At 38.5% G+C, this 24,730-nt stretch overlaps 1 protein-coding gene across 7 annotated transcripts in view; it reads right to left on the reverse strand.

Moving 5' to 3' along the window:
* The window catches only part of DCDC2C (doublecortin domain containing 2C), a 121,495-nt gene that overhangs the window by 45,701 nt on the left and 51,064 nt on the right, over positions 1-24,730 (reverse strand). For all 7 annotated transcript variants that reach the window (XR_003999321.1, XR_003999322.1, XM_030554200.1 and 4 more), the window contains 2 exons: positions 8,305-8,470; positions 6,409-6,509 (listed from right to left, as the gene is read on the reverse strand). Coding sequence is in view for 5 of the 7 variants with exons in the window: in XM_030554200.1 (XP_030410060.1) it covers positions 6,409-6,509; positions 8,305-8,470 (267 nt within the window). In the remaining 2 variants the exon portion in view is untranslated. The remainder of the gene's footprint in view (positions 1-6,408; positions 6,510-8,304; positions 8,471-24,730) is intronic.

Here is a 24,730-nt window from a genome sequence, read left to right on the forward strand (position 1 = left end):
GGTCTATCTTGTGATAATATCAGGAAGATATTATCACAGAAACAGGCAGGCCCAGTTTCTGAAATATTATGAGTTCAAAGATGGCAGCAAAGAAATTCTTACAATAGCTGACCAGTTTCCAATCTCTATATGGCTAGTAGAGTTAATAAAACATCATGACTAGACAGCTGAAATGTATATGCAAACCCATGCAAACTGTGAACATGAGTCATTAAAGATTTCTTTTAGCATTAGTATCATAGAAGCAAACAACACAGGTATGATCTTTGTCTCTCAACCAATGAGCATCATTCTTGTGCTTAAGTATTCACAGTGGAGAACAAAAGTATTTTGGTAAATTTTTTATTGATCTAGTTAACAGTTAGATGGACTTATAATTAAAAGTAAATAATGGGTCTGTACAAAAGCCATTTTTTACCAAGCTGGTGATGGAGTGTTTGGCTCCAAATGGAGCACTAATATATGGAAAGCCTAGTTAATGGAGCCTATAAAGTCAGGTTTTATTCTGCACCTGTATACAGAGCTAAAAAAAAAGTGCCCTGTGAAATATCCAGGGAAATTCAGAGAGCAGTGATGATAAAGCATTTTCTATGCAAGAGAGTGTGACCCACTTCCTTTCCAAGGCCAATTAAAACTAGTAACAGAACAGAAGAGAAAGCTTCTAAGCTCTTAGTGTACCGTCGAACAGCTGTCTTTCTCAGTCTCCAAAAGTAACACTGTGTAGCTTAGAGTGCAGGCAGGACCAAATATATCTCTTCCTCTAGTAACTTCCAATTGTTACTAGAATTAGGGGACCCTGTGGGAAATTAGAAGAAACTATGTCTCCTTTTATAACAGCAGCTGCCACTGGGATGTCTTAAGGAGGAGTATGACACACACACACACTCTCTCTCTCTCTATATGAGTGGAATTTATATGAACAGAGAGGCAAAGGAGTGTCAGGTCACGAAGCAAGCTAATCTGAGCTAATCACTCCAAACCAGTTCAGACATATTGGTGGGCTAGTAAGAAGCAGACCACTGCTGCATCCTGAGCAGCATCTGTTCCATGAATAAACAGATGACTTCACTTCCCTGTGCTGTCCATCTGGCACCTTTCACAAGCTCTAAATTCAATTTAAAATACAAACAAAGATTTTACTGATCACAAGTGGTTTGACCTCATAGAAGAACTGAATGAGAGATTTGACAGGAGGTAATAGTTCATTGCCCTTAGGCAATCTCTCTCATTCTTCCTGAAATTGAAAGATGATGGTGTCTAATCAGATTTGTTTTTGTTTATACAAAAAAGAAACATAAAAGCCATTATTTGTATTTGGAGAAGATCAAGATAGAGATGGAGCAGCATATATTATGGATCCTGACTGGTAAACACTTTACCTTGCTTCATTTTTTAAATATCAGCAACACTGGTGTTTTAACCAATCTGTTAGAGTACTGTGCAAGTATTGTTATCCAGATATTTAAAACACGGAACTGGTCTAATCCCTTCCTCTACAGACAATGAAGCTTGTTTTTCACGTGTACAGAAAAGGCTGAATGATTCTTACCCACACTGCAAAAAAAAGCTGAAGTTCACGTGAAATGAAAAATGCATTCACACTCAGTTGTGCTCAGCAACTGTCCAGTAGTAAGTTTTTGTAATATTGTGTTGTTATATTGTATGGAAGTGTCTGCATTCCTGCACAATAGTATGCAATTGTCTGTGTCAGTCTGTACATCTGTAGGTGCAGCTGTGTCACAAAGTAACTGAGTGTAAGCATTAGAAGAATCTTGCCACTTCATATGCTGTTCAGCTAGATCCAAGTCCCCACTCTGCTCTCATTTTGCCAATGAAACTGGCTACGTCTCCCTTCCTACGTGTGCTGTGCAGAAAGTAAACACTATCAGGTTTTGTGTCTATCTCTGGGGAATTTAATAGATTCCAGATCAAAAAACTTTTAATATATACAAACTGGGAAATCAGAGTATTCTCCCAGAGGCCACAGAATTTCAGTAAGTATCCATACATCATCTCTCAGATCCAGTGTCTGTCAGGGATTAGAAGGCATAGCCTTGCTCAGGAGTATAAAGCTGGAAGCTATGCTTTGAATCACTGGAGGAGCTAGTGCAAGGGAGCAAGTAAAAAGCTGCAGCTTTTTCTCTCATTTCTATCATCATCAGAGGGACTAAAATGTTATAAACACATGTTTTATAGTTTATATACTGCAATTTAAATCCCTGGTTCGTACCCCTCAGTTACATGCAAATACTTAGCCCACAGTTTTTGGTAGATGAATGAAGGAACTTGATTTTAGCATTTTTCCTTACCTTGATAGTTTAAAAATTTAAGGAATGGTATTTAAGTAGCAGAGGAAAAAGTTTTAGGTGGCTGCCTTCAATACATGCTACTCTAAAAACTTAATGGTATCAAGACAACCCTTATCTATGAGATCATCAAACTTTCTGATTTACAAAAAAAAACATTGCCGATACCACAGCAAAGACAGAACAGAATCATGCATTCTGGAATGTCTTTTATTGCATTGAATGAAGCATAAGCGATTACCTGCCTTGTGGGCAGGTAGTGTATGTGTCCATTCACTGAGCTCTTGAGATCCGACTGAACTGGAGGAGCTAGGGAAACAGAGAGGTACATAGACGAGACTTTCAGGGACACAACAGAACAGTCCTATCCCTGCTCAGACAACTTCTGTGCTGTGGAGGAGGATGAAAGTCTGGGGAAAGGAGAACATCAAGCTGGAATGGAGGGAAACAATCCCATAATTGGGATTCTCCTACAGATGATGTCATCCTCTCATCCCCTCCCAGGGGAGGAGCCCCCAGTTATTATGAAGAGCCAGGTAATAGTAATGGGGGATTCTATTAAAAATATAGATAGCTGGGTTTGTGATAACCATGAGAACCACATTGTGAATGGCCTTCCAGGTGTGAAGGCTGCAGACCTCTCAAGACATTTAGATAAACTTACATTCAGTGCTGGGGAGGAGATGGTTGTCATGGTATATGTATGTACCAGTGACATAGGGAAAGGTAAGAGAAAGGTCTTGGAGGCCAAATTTAGGTTGCCAGGTAAGAGATTAAAATCCAGGACTTCCATGATAGCATTCTCTGAAATGCTTCCAGTTCCACACACAGGGCCAGCTAGACAGACAGAACTGCAGGGTCTCAATGCATGGATTAAATGATGATGTTCAGAGAGGGGATTTAAGTCTATTAGAACCTGGTGAACCCTTGGGGAAAGGAGGAGCATATACAGAAAAGACGGGCTCCACCTAAACCAAACGGAACTAAATTGCTGGAATGTAAAATTAAAAAGGTCTCAGAGGAGGTTTTAAATAAAGGGCTGGGAGAAAGCCGACTGATTCAGAGGAGTACATTGTTCAGACAGAGACATCCCTGAGGGGAGGATTTATTAAAGGGGATACTCTATATTCTCGTACAGATGAGAGGATAGAGGTTAATAAAGTACAGGCAGAAACTGAAGAGAAACAGTTAAAATAAAGAGACCCATTGAATTACTTCACACAAATGCAGACAACTAAATATTGATAAATTTTATAAGTGCTTGTATACAAATGCTAGAAGTTTAAATACTAAGATGGGTGAACTTGATGCCTGGTATTAAATGAGGATATTAATAAAATAGGCATCACAGAAACTTTGTGGAACAATCATAATCAATGGGATACGATAACACCAGGGTACAAAATATACAGGAATGACAGAGTAGGTTGTGCTGGATGGGGAGTGGAATTATATGTGAAAGAAGCCTGAAGTTAAAAATAGTAAAATCTTAAACCAAACACTACCATAGAATCTCTGCAGATAGAAATTCCATGCTTCAATAATAAGAGCATAGCAGTAGGAATACACTGCCGACCTGATGGTGATTGTGAAATGTTCAGGGAAATTAGAGAGGCTACAAAAACTGAAAACTCAATAATAATGGGGGATTTCAACTATCCCTATAACGACTAGGTATATGTCACCTCAGGGCTGGAGGCAAAGATAGAATTTCTAGATAGCACTAATGATTGCTTCGTGGAACAGCTAGTCCTGGAACCCACAATGGGAGAGGCAATTCTTCATTTAGTCCTAAATGTAGCACAGGATCTTGTCCAAGAGATGACTAGAGCTGAACTGCTCTATAACAGTGGTAGTAATAGTGACTATAATGTAATTAAATGTAACATCTTTATGGGGAGGGGGGAGGGAGACATCAACAAAGCCCAACACATTAGCATTTAACTTCAGAAAGGGGACACACACGAAAATAAGGATGCTAGTTAAATGGAAATTAAAAGGTAAAAGTCACAAAAGTGAAATGACTTCTAGCTGCATCTTATTAAAAACACCATAATTGAGGCTCAAATTAAATGTATACCCCAAATTAAAAATCATAGTAAAAAGACCAAAAAAGTGCCACCACGGTTAAACAAAGTAAAAGAAGCGGTTAGAGGCAAAAAAGGCATCCTTTAAAAGTTAGAAGTTAAATCCTACTGAAAGAAATAGAAAGGAGCATAAACTCTGGCAAGTCAAGTGCAAAAGTATAAGTAGGCCAAAAAGAATCTGAAGAGCAGCTAAAAACTAATATTTTTTGAGAGCATGTAGACGGTTAAATGACTTTGCTACTGCAGTCCGCGTCCCAGAAGTTGTAAAGAACAAGGCAAGCCCTCACAAGAAATCTACCCTTATGTTATCCAGGAACTTAGACCAACTTTGAATGAATTGGGAATCTCCACTCCAGAGGCTTTCGGCCTGGACAAAGCATAAACATAATTGATGGGCTGCACATGCATTTTACTAATGCTTCCTGATTGTACACAGTTGCCTGGAAACACATATGTTAAAATATTACTCTATTTGAAATAACTAATAAAAAACTAATAATTTTTTTAAGCACATCAGACGCAGGAAGCCTGCCAAACAATCGGTGGGGCCACTGTCCAATCGAAATTCTAAAGGAGCACTCAAGGAAGACAAGGTCATTGAAGAAAAGCTAAATGAATTTTTTGCATCCATCTTCACTACAAAGGATGTGAGCCAATCTTTTTAGGTAACAAATCTGAGGAGCTGTCCTAGACTGAGGTGTTAGAGGGATGTGTTGGTACAAACTGATACATTAAACAATAATAATTAAACAATCAGAAAAGGCTGGGAAGCAGCCAATCAGGGCCAGGTGGGCCCCATCAAAGGGCTGCAGGGCCAGAAGGTAGTCCGTCCCTCTCCAGCCTTGGAGAGGGAAAGACTGGTTGCCTGCAAGCAGAAGGATGAACCTTGGGCAGAGTAGTGGTGGGAGGAACAGGAGGAGCTCCATCCTGGTGAACTCCCAGGCTGAGGCTTTGCTTCCTAGGCCTGAGGAGGTACTGGAGCTGTGGGGAGCAGCCAGAGAAGGAAGAGGCAACAGGTCCAACCACCTGGCTGATGATGAGTGGCCACTTCAGACTGCAGTTTGCCCCTGAAGGAAGGGGCCAGATGAAGACTGGGAGTGGGTCACTGAGGCAAGGTGGGCTTAAGGGATTGGGGTTCCCTGGGGAAGGGAGGAGCCCCGAGTGTGGGGATACTGCCATGGGCAGTACCCAGGAGAATGGGCACTGCAGGCTGGTGAGGGATGTGGGGTCAGAAGTACTATAAGTGGTGGAGGTTGACCAGGAAGCAGGTACCAGTAGGGAGACACCGGCCAGCAGGAGGCGCTTGGAGGCTGGGATGAGCTAATTCCTGGACGACCAGCAGGAGGCACTGCAGCAGAGAGTGCATGCCGTGCTACAATATCCCACAACTCAGAGCAAGAGAAGTCACAGAATGCATACAGAACAGCAGCAAAGCAAAGCACTCTGGGATACTTGCACAGAATGTTACTCACCTACTCTGCCCAAATCCATGCCATGCATACACACTGATCCATACTGAAGCAGAAAATATTTTACAGTTGATGCACAACTGTTGCAGACTGACTAATATGCACCAATCAATGTGCAAGAAAAATCAGTGCAAATTAAACCCCCCAAGTAGACAAGTTATTTAAAGCTTGCTGATTTTTTTCAGTAAGACTAATAGAGAAGACATATGCTTTGATATGTATAATTCAGCAAGCTGTAAGGAAAGAGGAAGATCATACACCAAATTGTTTCACTTCTTCTAACTTTGTTTCAACCGTGGGATTTTTACAGACTAATAGCTTAGTCAGGTCTCACTAATTTTTCTAATATAATAGTTACAGTAACTTAAACAAAGGGCTGCTTTTGCCCAGAGACTCCAGGAAATCTATTTCTACCTTATTCCTGTAAAAGACAGATAGAGGGCAAGAGGGGATATGCTAATTAAATTCATTCTTCCTACTTTACAGGACCAAGAATATTTATACCAATAAATTTATTAGAGGGCAATAAATTTGCCCTGAATTTACCTGATCGATAGGCATCTCCACTTTCAGATTTTTGTCTTCTTGTACCTCTGCTGCCCCTTGGACTTCTCCCCGGGGTTTACCAGCTTTAAAAATACTTGGTGCTGGAAAGTAATGAAAAACATTAGTTATAAAATACTCTTTGTATACCTCCATGAACATGTCATAGTTCCTTGTTCATCAAATTCACACTTAGGATTATTAAAATTCATTATTTTTCTTAGTAAGTAAAGAATCAATTCTATAATAAGAAAAGAACATTAATCTTATTGGCTTTATTTCCAAAAGTTGCACAACCTATCAGTTTCAAAGAAAAAAATGTATTCCTGTTGAAATATTTTATTTTTGCCTGAAAGGACTTACTAGGAAGTGTTGTGGAGAACACTTGGCCAAGAAAGGGTCATGTAGCAGTGCAAATATCAATGTCCAGTAAACTAAAACTATTACAGAAACAGACTAAAACTGTTGAATTATCAGTCTTCATGCCCTAGAAGAATAAAGGGCAATCAAATAGCCAAAACATAATTTCTTCTTATTTTTTCTTTGTTAATGTATATTTATTATGTTTTATTTCTTAATAAAAAGCAAGAATACACATTCAGAAATTTGAGGCAGAATGAAGATCAGCAATTTGCATAATTTAATATTAAAGTATGCAGAGGCCCTGATTAGCCCTACTGTGCTAGGTTTTGTACAAATATAAGTAGACAGGCACAGACAACCCTAGTCTAATGAGCTTACAACCTAAGATGTTTAGAATAAGCTTGCATATAAACAGAAGTAGGCAGGTGGACACAATCCACATGTGAGGAGCTGTGCCTCTGGAACCCTGGTCTGCTGGTTCCATCTACACTGCTACCCAACAACTCTGGGAAATCATGGAACAGCAGATTATGGGACTACAGGTTCAAGCATACAGGATGTCCCATCTATAGAAGTCCTGAGTGGCAAAGCCTACTGTGTTCCCTGATTGGCACAAGAACACTATTTAAGTTCTAGGATAAATACCTGGAGGCTATCTGCACAACTATTTGGGTCCCTGGCTTGCTGCTGCAAACAAATTGTGCTGCACACTGCTGATACCTTACCTTGCTCCTGGTTTCTCACCCTAGCCCTGCTCTCGACTCCTGGCCTCGCTGCTGGACCTCTGCTCTGCTACTGGCACCTCAGTTCCTGGTCCCCTGCTCCACTTCTAATGCCTCGCTCTGTCTTGGTTCCACTAACCCAGTCCAGCTGGATCATTTGACTTCAATCCGGTGCAGCTCACTGACCTCCACTACGACCTGATCCTATGGCATGATACTCATACAGACTGCTGCTTCTGGCCTTGACCCTCTAGACTGACCTCAGACCATGTTCGCAAATCCCCTTCAACCCAGGTCTTAGCCTCATCCCTGCATCCCAATAACTGCGGTCCTGACACCCCAGTCTAATGAGTTTATAAGCTAAGAAATGTTTAGAAATATATACACAAATATACATAGCATGTATACAGTACAACTGCTATGTTTTTCCTAAAGTATGATTTTATACAAGAAATCAGTGATATAAATATGATAAATTGATAGATTTTGATACTGTTATGTTAATCGTAATCCTTTCTAAAATGGCTGACCAAATGACTTGGACATTGCAAGGAAATTATGGATTAAGAAGCCTGTCTATATGCACCTATATTTTTAAATGTTGGTTTGTGTGTTTTCTCTGTACTACTTCCAAAAGAGCAATAAATATTTTCACTTCTCTGCTCATACATTATACAGTATTTAATAGAAACATTTCAGCAACCATTCCATAGACTTAAAAAAAAATGAACAGAAAAATGGAAATAGTTCATCAAAACAAAATTCTTAAAACATAACTGTTGCCTTACACAAGAGCAGCAGCATTTCATATTACCCTTATCAGATCCCAGGGGCGTAGTCCTTTCAGGTCTTGCCTTCTTGACTTCTTTGCTTTCTTTGGCATAAAAAACTGAATGGGCTTTTCCATCTGCTGGTTTGGGACTTTTTGGTGATTTTGCTGAATGTCTACATGAAGGTTGACTTGCACTATGTTTCTCTGACTAAATGAAACATTAAACAGGGAACAGCCAAATGATTAACAATCTCTTTTATATTAACTGTTAACTATGCCCAAGTAATTTGTTTGCAACTGTGAACATTCAGTATTAACAACAATGCAGTTCAGCATCCTTCACACATATCTGCTTTATTGCTTTAGTTCTTAGAAGGCCTTTTGACTTTGCAAAGCCTGGAAAAGAAAAATAGCCCTTCCACTTGCATTCCTTCACTGCTGCTGTTACAGGGCTGAACAAGAAGCAACAGCTGGACTTGGCAGATTAAATGGATTTTATAGTATTAAAAATTACTAAATGGCTTTTATCAACTTTTACTGCACTATAAAGGATATTTCTATTAACCTATAAAGCCTTTTCCATGACCAGACCATGATTTTGTAATTTACAATGGCAAAAAACTAATCCAAATGATTATTGCTGTTATAATGTAGATTTTCATCCTGTTATAGTTGCCCTTTTAGATGTGTGTGTCTAAAAATTATGACTATGCTTTTTTCAAAGAAGCTGCTACGTTTCTGTGTGTGGCTCAGCTCACTGAGGATACTCATTAGATTTCCAGTGTAGGCAGGGATATACTATTGAGAAGTTATACTTACATATGTATAGACCAGGGATTGGCAACCTTTGGCACATGGTCCATCAAGGAAATCCTCTGGTGGGCCGGGACCGTTTGTTTACCTGCAGCATCTGCAGGTTCAGCCAATCGCAGCTCCCACTTGCCGCGGCTCGCTGCTCCAGGCCTATGGGGCCTGTTGGAAGCGGCGTGGGCCAAGGGATGTGCTAGCCATCGCTTCCTGCAGTCCTTATTGGCCTGGAACAGTGAACCACGGCCAGTGGGAGCTGCAATCGGCCGAACCTGCAGACAAAAAACCGTCCCAGCCCACCAGTGGATTTCCCTGATCGGCTGCATGCCAAATGTTGCCAATCCCTGGTTTAGACAATAAATATATCTTTATGAGACTTCTAATACAGCAGTCCTTATGTAGTGATATCATGAAGGTACTAGGAAAGACTAACCAGACTTGCAATTAAAGCTGGTTGAAAAATTTGATGGAACAATTTTCTGTCAAAGAAAACATTTTGTGAGAATGCATAGTTTTTAATGAGTTTTTCAACAGGGAAAAAGTGAAAACAATTTTTATTTTCTCATTTCAGTTTCATGAGGTCACAATGTTTCATTTGATAAGGTGAAAATGTTTTAACTATCATTTTGATTCATTTCATTTAGACTTATATATAAGTATGCACATTTAATTTAGACTTTTATATTAAAAACAATGAGTCAAAATGAAAAGATGAAACATTTTGTTATTACAGTAATACATTTATATCTAAATGAAATGATTCAACATTATCAAAATGAAATGTTTCGAAAGTTCCAAACAAACAGTTTTGGGGGTTTCATTTTATAGGAAACTTCAAAGTTTAGCTTTTTGCTTTTTGTTCCAATTTGGAACAAAAAATACTTTTAAAAATATTGGCATTTCCCACAGAATGGAAATTCCAGTTCCCAACCAGATCTACTTGCAACCCCCTTGGTTTTACCACTTTAAACAGACAGCCCATCAGCTTATCCAGAGCTAGCTTTGCTAAAGCAAACACTGTAAAAAACAAACAAAATAGCACATTTATTAACAAGAGTTAAGGTGTGGAACTACTCTGCAAAGCTACTGTGAAAATGGTCTTGAAGGTTCTATGTTAAAAATCACCCAATGACTTCCATAGCAAAATCACACCAGCCCTGGTAGTAAGACTTGGTAGGAGACTTTAATGCAGCATAACACAAAATGTCCAGTAAGTTCTTGAAATGTACTGGGGACAACCTTTTGTTTCAGAAGGGAGGAAGTAACAAGGGGGACAGGCATTTTAAACATCATTCTGACTAACAGGGAGGAACTAGTTGCAAATCTGAAGGCAATTTGGGTGAAAGTGAGCAGGAAATGATAGATTCATGATTCTAAGGAAATGAAGGAGTGAGTACAGTGAAATAAGTACAACAGACTTACAAAAAGCAGACAAACTCGGAACATATTAGGTAAAGCCCCATAGGAAGAAAATCTAAGGGGAAAAGGAGTTCAAGAGAGCTAGCAGTCTCTCAGAGAGACTGCATTAAAGGAGCAACAGTACACTATCCCGATGTGAAGGAAAGACAGAAAGAAAAGGAAGAGACTAATATAGCTCCATCAAGAGCTCTTTAATGGCCTTAAAAATCAAAAAGGAATCCTACCAAAAGTGCAGACATGGACAAATGTCCAAGAATAGCACCGGTATATAGAGGCAAAATCAGAAAGGCTGAGGCACAAAATGAGTTATACCTAGCAAAAGACATAAGGCAATAACAAGAGGTTATATAAATACATTAGGTATAAGAGAAAGAAAAAAAGAAAGTGTAGGTCCTTTTCTTATTGGAGAAAGAGAGCTAATAAGGAATGACCTCAAGAAGGCTCAGGTGTTTAGTGACTATTTTGCTTCAGTCTTCATTAAAAAGTTGAATTGTGAACAGAAATTAACAAGAGGGAAAGAACACATGCCAAAATAGGGAAAGAATATGTGAAGAATATATAGATGTTAGATGTATTCCAGTCAGCAGGGCTTGACAAAATTCACCTTAGAGTATTGAAGGAACTAGCTGAAGCAATCTCAGAACTGTTAGCAATTATCTGTGAGAACTCATGGAGGGCAAGTGAGATCCCAGAGAACTGAAGAAGGGCAAACATAGTACCTATCTTTAAAAGGGGAACAAAGAGGACCCAAGGAATTATAGACTAGTCACCCTAACTTTGATACCTGGAAAGTTACCAGAAAAAATTATTAAACAATCAAGTTGTAAGCACCTAGATGATAATAGGATGATCAGCAATAGCCAACACGGATTTGTCAAGAGCAAATTGTGCAAAACCAACTCATTTTCTTTGTTGACAGGATTATTGGCCTAGCAGATAGGAGAGAAACTGTAGACATGGTATGACAATGTCTTTAAGTCTTTTAACACAGTCCCTTAAGACATAGTCATAGGCAAACTAGAGAAACGTAGCCTAGATGAAACCTATAATGTAGGTGCAAAACTGGTTGAAAGACCAAACTCAAAGAATAGTTGTCAATGGGTTTGCTATCAAATCAGGGGAATGTATCTACTAGAGCCCTTCAGGGGTCTCTCCTTGTTCTGATACTATTCAATATTTTCATTAATGGCTTGGATAATGGAATGGAGGGTATACTTATAAAATCTGCAGATGACACCAAGCTGGGAGGGACTGCAAGCACTTTGGAAGACAGGAATAGAATTCAAAAAGGCCTTGACAAATTAGAGAATTGGTCTAAAATCAACAGGATGAAATTCAATACAGACAAGTGCAAAGAAAAAAATCAAAATGAACAAACTACAAAATGGGGAATAACTTGATAAGCAGTAGTCCTGCTGAAAAGGATCTGAAGGTTATAGTGGATCACAAATTGAATACGAGTCAACAACATGATGCAGTTGAGGAAAAAAAAACTAATATCATTCTGGGGTATATCAATCCGAATGGTGTATGTATGACAAAAGGAGGCAACTGTCCCATTCTACTCTGCACTGGTCAGTTGGAGCACTGTGTCCAGTTCTGGGCAGTTAAAGAGAACGATGATCAGTGTTCCATGTCCCTTGAAGGTAGGACAAGAAGTAATTGGCTTCATCTGCACCAAAGGGAGATTTTGTTTAGTCTGAAGGGGAACACTCACCATCAATGCCACCTAATGATCAGGAGGGGATGTGGCAGGCTGACTTCTTCCCCAGCATTCACCTTTCTTATTACTGCTCTACCCTGCAGTGATCTGTCCTTTCAGTGATTTAGTTCTCCAGCCAGGTCACATTTTCTAGTCCACCCCTTTCAGGGTATATATAGAGAGTCCCATAACAGGGAGGTCATCAGGATTAAGCAAGGGATTCAGGGCTTCCCCTTTGAGTTGGGGTCTTGTGGTCCAGACCCTTGCATCTTTAGGGTCTTCCCCCAACTAGGTTCCCCACCAAGAAATGGATTTCCCTAACTGTCCCTCTTTACGGCTTGGTAAGGGAGCCCAGGTCCACCCTTTCTAGTGAGTACTAATTCAGAGCCCAATGTTAAGCAACTAAGTCCTGCACCTTCAGGTGCTACGCAGCTACCTCCTTGATCACTTCTTACCAGTCCCCGCTCTTCTCACAGGGTAAAGAAAAGAATTAAACACAAAGATAAAGTCTCTAACCTTCAAAGAGTTACAGGTCTTTTCTTTGTAGGCTTGTTCATATCACTGTAGCCAGGCCTGAAGCAGCTAGAGCTCCTGTGGAGCTCCTTCCCAAGAGCTCAGAGTGTAGGTCAGCTCACCTCCACTATCTGCCTGCCACTGAGCTACTCTGCTCCCCTTTCTAAGCTCCTCCTCCAGCCTGTGCAGACTTTGCAGGTGCAGTAGGGCAGGGCCTCCTGGGCCCAGAGGAGCTCCATAACCCCTTGCACTCCAGTCTGATGTGTGTATACCCCACCACAGGAAAAGCTTTCTAACTATAAAGGTAGTTAAGCTCTGGAATAGGCTTCCAAGGGAAGTTGTGGAATCCACATCATTGGAGATTTTTAAGAACAGATTAAACTAAAATTGTCAGAGAAGATCTAGCTATACTTGATCCTGCCTCAGCACAGGGCTGGATAGATGACCTCCAAGGTCCCTTCCAGCTCTACATTTCTATGATTTAAATTCACTTTGTTTGCTAGCAAGCAGAAATATGGTTATTGTAATTGTTAGCTCTGAAAACTCAAGCTGGGGTTTCATAGGCTGAGGGGGAGTGGAGGCATTCTTCTTTAAATAGGGTGTAACCAATGGTATAATTTGGGCCTGCAATTGGAATTTAGGTCAAAATTTTCAAACTTTGTTCCCCAAATCCAGAAATGTGGCCTGATTTTCATAGATATTCCCGGTGATTGGTACTTGGAAGTTGTTTTCACCACCAAAAATGGTGTGTTTTAACTTGGGTTAGATATCTTGCTGCAAAATTTCTGTCATAACATACTGTAGTTTTTACCTCTATGGATCTAGTTGAGGTAAACTGCAGGTGAGGGATAGAAGGTTGATCTCGATTAATGACACTGAAATAAAAACTACCCGTGCCTTGACTCCACTAGGATTTTACAGCAAGATAGCTAATTCAAGTTAACGATCTAATGTAAAAATACACCTTTCTTGCAGTGATGGCAGACTGAAAATCCAGACACTTTATTTGGGTGCTTAAACATAGATTTAGATGCCCAATTTTAAGGACTCAAGTTTGAAAATTTTGGCCTCAGTTAATGATTTGGTTGATGATTTGGGAGCCAGAACAGAACCTTTCTTACTTTCCTGTTGCTATATTGACTTTACGATGACCACCTTTCCTCCTTCAACTGGCATTCACATATGCATGTATCAATGTACGGTGAGCTGTGATTTTTTTTTAAAGAAATATTTTTAAATTACAGCATTTAAAACATAAAAGTAAACATTTTCTTCTCATCTGATTTCTTATATTAGGGATTTCACTGTAGAGTAAGAAACACCTCTATACTTCATACCTTTAACATAACAGATATACTATTGCTTTAATTAGATATGAAAAATGTAGATTATTTGTAGATTATTTTAAAGCAAATTTGAGAAGAATATATGATTTGTTAAAAATACATATTAGAGAACAGATCCAGAAAAAGTGAAGTACTGTATACTTATTGTACATCATCTGGAGGTACTCATTCGCACAAGATTTAAAAGATAGTAAAATGTATTAAGCATTTTGTAGAAATGTGCTATATTGCTCTAGAGGTTGCACTTTAGTTCTCTGATGTAACTACAACATCCTGTCAGCTACTTTAATTTGTCCCTTATCCTTTCTTATGCTTGTATTGACATCATTTTTATCTTTTTTGGGGGGAGCAGCGAATGCGTAGTTGGTAAGTTAACTAGGACCTTATTTATAGAACACTACTGTGACCAAGAATGACACCTTAAAAAGTTCACTTCAGTTTGGTGGTTCAAATATTCTCTGTTATTGCATCAGGAATTTTATCTCACTATATCAGCTTCCAACAGAAACTTGCCATTGCAATGTATTATAGGTTATATACACGTGTGTGTGTGCACACGTGCGCATGTATGAGGTGCGTCTATATTTCAGAGTTCCATCACCTCAGCCCTACTCCATTGAGTAGTGCAACAAGTATCTTTCTCAAACATAATACAGAGGAGAAATGTCAATAAAGGATGTTGGCTACTGCTGCTACTATGAATCCAAATACTAAACACTTTGCAGATTTTATAATATCTACCCAATCTAAATTATAAATACATAGTTCTTTTACTGCTAGTATCATCAGTGCTGCTGGTACATTGACCATTGTTACTGTATAGATCAGCATCACTTAAAAGGTTGTCTCATAGACTCATAGACTCTAGGACTAGAAGGGACCTCGAGAGGTCATCGAGTCCAGTCCCCTGCCCTCATGGCAGGACCAAATACTGTCTAGACCATCCCTAACAATCCCTGTCTAACAAATAATACTTGTGAAATGGCTGTTGGTTGTCATTTAAGTCACTGGAACTACTCATATTGGTAAGTACTGCAAGATGGAGCAACAACATGTCATCTAAAGATAGTGTCGACTAGCGACATTGTGCAGGGTACATTTGCTCATTTAAATTTCAGACCAAATAATGTACAGATTATTATATTCGGCTAATGGATAACTGGGCTAGGGCAACATGCACGGAGAACTGAAAAGAAATTGAAAGTCAAATATTTTATTTTAGAATATATTTGTAATTTTTATAGTCTAAATTCCTAAGGATACATTCACTTTTAACTTTGTTACAGGTAAGATGTCAAAAATCACCTCAGTGCTCAAGTTCAGCACTGCTGAAAACAGGCAAGCTTCCATTGAACTCCGACAAACAGACCTGTTCCTGTATTGACTTCAGGGAGACAACTCACAATAGTAAGCACTGTGCCCAGTAGTAAGTGTCTGCAGAAGAGGACACTTATCAGAGATTTATATACAGTACATGTGTCTTTTAGGTTTAACCTATATTGCCATAACAATCCATAAAAATATAGATCTTTACAATACAGAATCTTTCACTTCTTGCTTAGTCTCAGTCCATACTGGATTGGAAATGACTGAATGTTGTTAATATCTGATGTCTGTTCCGTGGCCTATCTGAAATTAGCAAGAAGTCTCAGTACAATTCCTAGTGAAGTATCATAACTGATGCCAATTATCACCCTAGCTAGGAACCATAATCCAAGACATAAATCAGCATGGGATTTGAACTACTTTTCTCATTTCTAGATATAGTTTCTCAGTTGGGTAGAATTATGCTAGTAGAGGCTGTACATGGAAGATTTCATTGTGATTACCCACACTGTGCTTACTTTATACTTTGAGGACTTCAGTTTCCATTGCTTTAAATAAGAACATAAGAATGGCCATATTGGGTCAGATTAAGGGCCCATTTAGCCCAGTGTTCTGTCTTCCGACAGTGGCTGGTCCCAAATGCTTCAGAGGGAGTGAACAGAACAGGGAAATTTATCAAGTGATCCATCCCCAGTCATTCAGCTTTTGCTCTGGCACCTTTTAGGTGTTCTTAATTCACTTAAAAATAAACCCCATTTAACCTATCCATATTCAGAAGTTACAATTACAGAAAAGGAAAGAAAGCACTAAACATGCAACATTCTATTACAAATACTATACTTATTAATTAATAACACTTATTTCAAGAAACCTAGTTATATTTCAGTATTATTGTAATAGATTAGAACACTGGATACTAAAAAAATAGCTTCCCAAGACAGTCTTGGATGAACTATATCGCCACCTAAACAAAGAACAGTAGCAGTCTGTTCTGAAGTCAATCCATCACCATACACAAAATGACTGAAGGTGCATGCAAAAGACATTTTGCTGTTTTCTCAAGTGAATCTCATCAGAGCAGAGGAGTCTGTGTTTTCAACCATAGAACACGTATCTAATCTGAACATGTATTAAAATGGAAGATTTGCTAATATTTGAACTCTGGTGTTGCTTCTTTACGATGCTGATTGATGACGAGAATGTTTCACATTTATCCTGAATACTGCCTTGTCCCTGAAATTACTAATCTAAAATGTCAAGTAAGAAGCATGTGTCCTTCACTGAACTTTATTTATATTTTAGGGTTAATTTATTAAACTTCAGTGCCCCTCCTATGTACAAAAAAAATTGAAAAAAAATTAAATCTTATCCTTACCTGAATTTTTCACTGGTTACATAACTTTTCTCTTTAGCAATTTTTGTGAATGAACGAGTTGTTTTTAATACAGAAGTCTTACATTAACAAGCTTTATTGAGTTTAATTTATGCATTCAGTAGTTACAATCTTACTAAATCTTTCTTTTTAGCAGCTGGAATAGTGATTACAACCTTACATGTTAGACATGGTTAATCCTTATTGCATGTGTAATCATACAAAATATACCCTATAGTCCACGTCTTTTTTCATTATGTTAGAAATTTTCATATTAACAAGTCAGCTGCACAGCACACGAATGTTGAAAGGTTGGTTTCGATATATAACTTCAGATATTCATCCATCTGAATCAAATAAGCAATCAAGCTACACTTTAACACATTGCACTCATCTATGATACTCTATGTTATCCGTAATCACTAACACTGTTGTAAAGTGACATTTCTGCTGCTCTTTCAAGCCTTCTTCCAATTCACTATAGCTGGATGACAATAATTCTATTATTAAACTGAAAAAAGAATCAGCTACATATTAGGTGAATCTGACAAAAACACTGTTTTGGTCAAATTAAGATTCAAATTACACAAAAATAAAAAACATCTGCCAGAAAAGAGTTTGTGTAAATAAATATTTCCTAAGCACTTAGGGCACTATACTATACTTAGTGCGCTATACTATAGTATAGCATATACTATAACATTCCTTAAATACTGTTACTTGCCTTAGCAGTTCCTCCCATGACTCATCCTCCAAATGTGAATGCACTGCACACACGCAGATCTTTATTAAAGATATACACAAAAATACCACAGGCTTACGTACATTCTATTTGTTTCCTACATTATAAAAAGAGCTACAATGCCTCCCCTGGCACCATTAATTTTTCCTGCACTATTGATAATCAAACTGTAGTATGCCTGCCCTAATTTACTATGATCTTTTTACCTTGATCCATATTTTTACAACTATACACCTTTTACAGCAGGGCATTTCTCATTCCTTCACTATAAGCATTCAGCCTTTATAATTGATGCCTAACCTCCTCCTTTGCACAAATTATTCATATAAAAGATATCTTCCTACAGGAAACCCACCTTAACGATTTGGGGGCAGAAAATTTAGGAGGAGGGGCTGGGGGAAAGGGTGTTTAACAATTTCTCCTACACTGTCAAAAGTGTAGAAATTTCATTTCATAGAAGACTCAAATTACAAATATTAGGAGCAAATAAAGATGAGGAAGGTAGATTTTTGCTGGTGAAGGCTAAGATCTCTTACACCATATATACCTTAATTAACATATATGGACCGAATAAAGATGATCCAAGTTTTTCTTCCAAATTAATTAATATCCCACTAGAATCAATCATAGCAAGAGATTTTAATGAGGTGTTGAACCCCTTTGTAGACAAGCCAGTCAGCCCCAGTGTGCACAATCATAGGCTAGAAAAATTATAAGGTTGTATAGAAGAATTGGGGTTAAAAGATGCATGGTAGTTACAGAACCCTACAATGAAGGATTTCACTTTTTTTTCTTCCCATATGCCCCATATTCACGGATAAATTTCTTCCTGATTTCTACAAATCTGGTGGACTCAGTGCTTAATAAAGAAATCAAGTCTATCATGATCAGAGACACTACGATCTTCTCCTCCTGAGACAAACTGGACTCATAAAAGATGGAGACTGAACCCCTCTCTTTTGAAAAATAAATATTTTTAGAACTGTGTCACAAAAGAAATTGAAGTTTTTCTTCAAAACGACAGACCAGAGATATTCCAATCCATTCTATGGTATACACTAAAAATATTAATTAGTAGCAGGTTCATTCCTACTCAACAGGTAGGAAGAAAATTAGCCAGGCTCAGTTATTGAAATTAACTGATCTACTTAAAGCTATGGATTTAAAATGTGCAAACTACCCCACCCAAGAAAATCTTAACAAATTAATCAATCTTACATATGAAGTAAACAGACTGACTTCTGCGTAAGCTGAAATTTTCTCTTTTTAGACTCACACAAACATACTGGGAGTCAGGGAGAAAGCGGAGAAACCTCTTTCCTACAGATTAAAAGAGAAATATCAAAGGTTCCAAAAGCATCACAAGGGCAAATCAGAACAGGGGCCAATTATTACTAATCAAAAAGAGATCAATGATCTATTTTTGAAATTCTGTCAGGCTCTTTACAATAATGATTCACCACCTGACCCAGAAGAACTGGATAATTTTGTTAGAACTCTTAACTTCCCAGAAATCTCAGAAGAGCTGCAGGCCAGGCTAACCTCTCCCTTGCAATCAGAGGAAAAAATCAAACCCATGGAGGAAATAAATCTGGGCAAGACCACCAGCCCTAATGGCCTTCTGATAGAATTCTATCGAAGTTTCAAAGCTATTCTGGCCCTAAGCTGTTAAACATTTATGAAGATGCCTTAACGAAAGGTACATTACCTCCTACTGTGAGGGAAGCCCTAATTACTGTACTACATAAACATGGTAAGGATGCACAAATGTATTACAGTTATAGACTCATCTCTTTAACCAATACTGGTATAAAAATACTCTCAAAAATATTGGCTAAGATGTTTGAAAAAGTAATGAAAGATTTCGTTCACCCCGATCAGCTGCGTTCTATTAAAAAGACATAGTGCAGACAACACATATTCGTTGATTAATGTTATGGCATTCCATCAACACTCCTGAAATTCCCATGCAATCATTTCACTTGATGCATAGAAAGCCTTTGACAGAGTGAACTGGACATATCTGTTTCTTACCCTGGATAAACTGTGTTGAGGAAACCCTTTATTTCATGGATCAAACTGTTATATTCCAATCCCAACTCTCATATTCTAACAATTAGCACGATATTCCCTCTCTTTGATATGATTTGGGGAACTAAACAAGGATGCTCCTATCCCCTCCCCTCCTCCGCCATGTTCAATGTAACATTAGAACCACATGCAGAACTAATTAGGGAACCAAGGAATCAAATCAGGGTCTCCAGAGACAAAAATCATTCTACATGTAGATGACATCCTCCTATTAATTAAAAATCCAGATCAAGCTAGTCCAAATATTATACAAACAATAGATAACTTTGGTAAATTATCTGGGTCCAAGATACATTGGGATAAGTTGGAAACAATTAAGATCTTATTGGATTTAGCTGGCAGTAGCTCTCCTATCAGGATATTTAGATGGCAACAGATGCACCTCAAATATTTGGACATCCTGTTCCCTAATTAAATTAAAAACATAGTCAAGCCCCTATTAATCATGATTTAAATAGATGGCAGGTACTACCTCTCCTCCTTTGGGGAAAAAACCATAATCAAAATGAATGCCCTTCCCAGAATCCTTTTTATTCTGAATTCCCTCCCTATCCACATTCCTATTTTATTTTACCAAAATTGACACCATGTTCAGGTCGTTCTTGTGGTGTGCTGGTAACAAACCCAGAATCTCCTGACACAGATTACAGCTCCCTGTCAAAACAGGTAATTTTAGATTTCTGAACTTTAAACTTTACCATCAGGCAATAATTCTTAGCCAAGAAGCACAGTGGCTCATTCCCTCATGCTATAGAACCCTGGATTAGCTCCAGATGGAAGAAGAATTGGTTGTTCCTTTAGGCCTTTCGAATGCACTGTACTGCACTTGGATTATTACTACTGATTTCCTAAAGAACAATTACCAACTATTGTGGCAGCCAGAAATACATGGCATACCAAGTCTACTAAATCTAAAAATCACCCTCTTCTACATACCATCTAGCTGTGGTAACTCGAAACTCTAGAGCAAGCAACCCATCATCTGGCCAGATTGGATTAGGAAAGGGATTTTGACCATCAGTCAATTTATTGAAAATTATACCTTTTTCCTTTTACAATATTAAAAGAAAGTTTCAGTCTACAGACTAAGGAGTGTCAATATGTCCAATTTAAACATGCCATCTCCCATCTATTTGGTCCCAATACCTGCACTACCACTACCCATTTCTCCAAATATTATTCAGATTGCCAAAACCTATGGCAACCTCTTGGCCAAGAAATTTTAATTAAACACTGATTCTCTAAAAAAGAAATGGGAGGAGGAACTAGACTAATTATTCCATCTCTGGTAAACAATGGAAACAAATTTTAGCCAGTGCTCTGACTTGTTCCTTGGACCTCCTTTTAAGATTAATCCAGTAGAAAATCATACTAGGAATGCATTGGACCCCTCTCGAACTGTTTAAACCACGTGCCACTAAGTCAGATAAATGTAGCCACTATGATTCAGCAGACGCTAACTTAACCCATATGCTCTGGGAATGCTCCTATACCAATGTTTTTGGCAGACTGCAGAGTTAATTTTTTCCTATCAAATAAAATTGTGTTACAAGCTAAAAAGGTCAATTTAAACCTAATGCATGTTAATTGAATGCTGAATAAATACGAACTTTGGCTCAGCAGAGCACTAATAACTTCTAAAAGACTAGTACCACAAAAATGGAAATGAGAACGGAGCACAGACATCATAAATTTGGCCACTATGAAAAAAGAATAGCATACCACAACAGAAATACCCAAAAAAACCTCTCAGAGATATGGGATGCTCACCTGGGAGTATTTGAATGACTCTATTAAATACATGGGCCTCCTCTTTATCTTCCCATTCTCTCTCAACCAACTTCCTTCCCTCCCTGTCTTTAACCCCCTCCTCTGAATTTTGCTTCTATTTTTATCTTATTTTAATAAATTTACTCTAGCTTGTTGGATTTTTGGACTTTGGTTGTTTGTCAACTGAGTAATATAAAAAGATTGATTTATATTTTAAACCATTCATATTATATATAACTAAATGTTTCAAGAATAGCCAAGATAAGGTAGCACATGATTAATATATTATGTGAAGTTTATGCATTATGACAAGTTTATATATAGTTCATGTTTTTTCTGTATATATATTTTAAAAATTTAATAAAAAGTTGATAAAAAAACAATAGGTTGTTTGCATCAAGTGTCCAATGGGATTTACCTTATTCATATTCTATAGATTCTTCTGCTCTGGAGTTTCACATCTACCAGATATTTTCACAATCAGAAAGCATCTCTTCTCATGCTTTACTGCCACAGGTAAATCAATCCATTAATCCCTTCTCCACTCTACCCACATCCATCTTCTTCTGTCATATTAGTTCTGAGCTCTTCATAATTCATCATAATATTGCTTTCCAAAAAGATAATTCCCAATTCTTTTCTGTAGCTTATAGTCACAGCAACAATCCAATGTACAAAAAAATAATTATACTAGGGATGTCGATTAATCACAGTTAACTCATGTGATTAACTCAAAAAAATTAATCATGATTAATCGCACTTTTAATCACACTGTTAAACAACAACAGAATACCAATTGAAATTTATTATAAATATTTGGATGTTTTTCTATATTTTCATATATATTGATTTCAGTTACAACACAATATAAAGTGTACAAGGTTCGCTTTATATTTTTATTTTTATTACCAATATTTGCACTGTAAAAATGAAACAAAATAAATTGTATTTTTAAATTCACCTCATACAAGTACTGTAGTGCATTCTCTTTATCGTGAAAGTGCAATTTACACATGTTGATTTTTTTTTGTTACATAACTGCACTCAGAAACAAAACAATGAATAACTTTAGAGCCTACAAATCCACTCAGTCCTACTTCTTGCTCAGCCAATTGCTAAGACAAACCAGTTTGTTTACATATACGGGAGATAATACTACCCGTTTCTTATTTACAATGTCACCTGAAATTTTTTAATCGCTTGACAGCCCTAAATTATACCATTTGCATCCCAGATCTTGACCAAATCCATCACCTCCATGTTTCCATGCCTATTTCCTATTGCCATAAGAAAGTCCATCAAAACAACAGTAAATGTACCATAATGTATCCCCTGACTTCACTTCATATTCTTTGTTGTCAGTTAGCGTTTGTGTATGCTCTCTCTGTACGTTGTACTAGCACCACAGACGGCGGCTCAGCACACCTCGACAGTACCACCCAGAAAGACCACAGACTTGGTTTGATGGCAAAGGCACTCAACCAGGTTTATTGTTAATGAAGCATGGTCCTAGTGCTCTGGCTCAATGGTTACAGGGACACTAAAACAAGTATGCCTGTTATAATGCACCAGCTCAGTCAGCAGCAGGACTTTCCACTGCTCCCAAAGGCCAGACAAAGATGCCCCTCCTGTGATTTCTCTTTTATACATTAATATAAACAAGTTACATATTCCCCCTGCCGTGGTTAATTACCACCCTACAACTTGTACCTGTTAATTCGAACATAACATCTCCATCCAGTGTACTGTCACCCCATCCCTGTCTTACTGAGGGTTGGTGTGTTCCTGTACCATCTCCCATAAATGTACTTACATGAATATCAAGTACCCAATACTTAGAAGTGCCTGTGTTTTAGCAACACTAGCAATACTGTTGCCAAGTTCCAGGCAATGAACTTGTAAGCATCTGCTTTAATATAGGGCCTGACTTTGGTTCAGGCCTCAGGTCTTACACCAGGCCCTGTGCTCCAGGCTCTCTTTACTACACCCCTGACATTTCATTTTCAGCCCATACACAAATCTATCAATACTGGAAAATAATCTTGTCCCTGCCTGCAGGTATATGGGATCTTGGGGAGCAATTACCACACAGGTGGGGTGCCAATTAATTTCTTTATTAAAGGAAAAAGGAAGTGGTGGGAATTTAACAATGAAATGCGATGGAATGGGGTGTATAAGGTGTTTACAATAGACAATGATAAGGGGGGGTTCTTATTGAACAGTGTAGGGAGTTTTAACAGTGGGGTACAGTAAGTGGTGTTCAGCACAATGGGATACAGTACAGTCAATAAGCAACTCAACTTTATATAGGAACAACTCTAGATACAGTGTGGAATGCAAAATAAAATGGTAGCTTCTATATAAAAATGGTATACAAAGTATATTAGAAAAATGGAGGCAACTAATGGGGTGTTATAACCACAAGTAACATGTGAGTCACAGTGCAATAATACAATATGGGTGATAAGTAAAATTATGCAATGTAAAAAATTACTGACTTAATTTGTGAGGCTGTGATAGCAAGAGTGTACCTGAAAGCTGGGTCAAGAAGCGGGAGGGGGGAGGGGAGTGAGTGATTAGTGGTAACTAACGAGAGGAGAGTGCAGCTGCAAGCAGCGAGAGACTCTGAAGCCCTGTGGGGTGAAGCCCAGAGCAGTCTTCAGAAGCCTGCAGGCTGGAGGTACGGGAGATAAGAGCAGCTGGAGCGCACTTAAGGGGAGTCTGGGAGCAGCAAGAGGGGAGGGCGCGGAACGTGTAAGCGATGGGAAGGCACGTGGAGAATCGGGGAGACGGCTGAGGGAAGAAGCAGGTTGCAGCAGCGGAGAGCACTTCAGGGAAGTTGCGGAGCAGCGGGGTGAAGACAAACAGAGCAGTGTGATGGTGATCTTCAGTAGGGGAGGGGCAGTGAAGGAGCGGGGGCACGAACACAGGGGATACAGGGAGAGGCAGCAGAGAGGTGTAAAGAAGGGCTAGAGGGACACCCAAAAAAGAAAAGGGAAAGAAGCAGCAAAGGGTTTAGGAAGTTACACAGGGGAGGGGAGCAGCAAGGGGTTATCACAGGGAGACACGGAGAAGTACACAGAGGGGGAGATTGGAGCAGGGAAAAAACAGACACGGGAAAGTTCAGGGAGAGATTGGGACAGCGGGAAGACGAATTCAAGCAGTAAAAACCTTATCTATCCTCTAACTTAATTAAACTTATATAAATTACAAGCAGCTTATACAAAGTAATAAAACAGGTACAGAGTACAACCAGGCAATGGTTTTTTTAAATCTATCTTAATCAACAACAACTAGGCAAAACAACAAATATCACACTTCTAAGCAAACTATAACAAGCAACTATACAGAGCAACAAAACAGCAAACTATAACAAGCAG

The sequence above is a fragment of the Gopherus evgoodei genome, chromosome 3, assembly GCF_007399415.2.
Source record: "Gopherus evgoodei ecotype Sinaloan lineage chromosome 3, rGopEvg1_v1.p, whole genome shotgun sequence".
NCBI lineage: Eukaryota > Metazoa > Chordata > Testudines > Testudinidae > Gopherus > Gopherus evgoodei.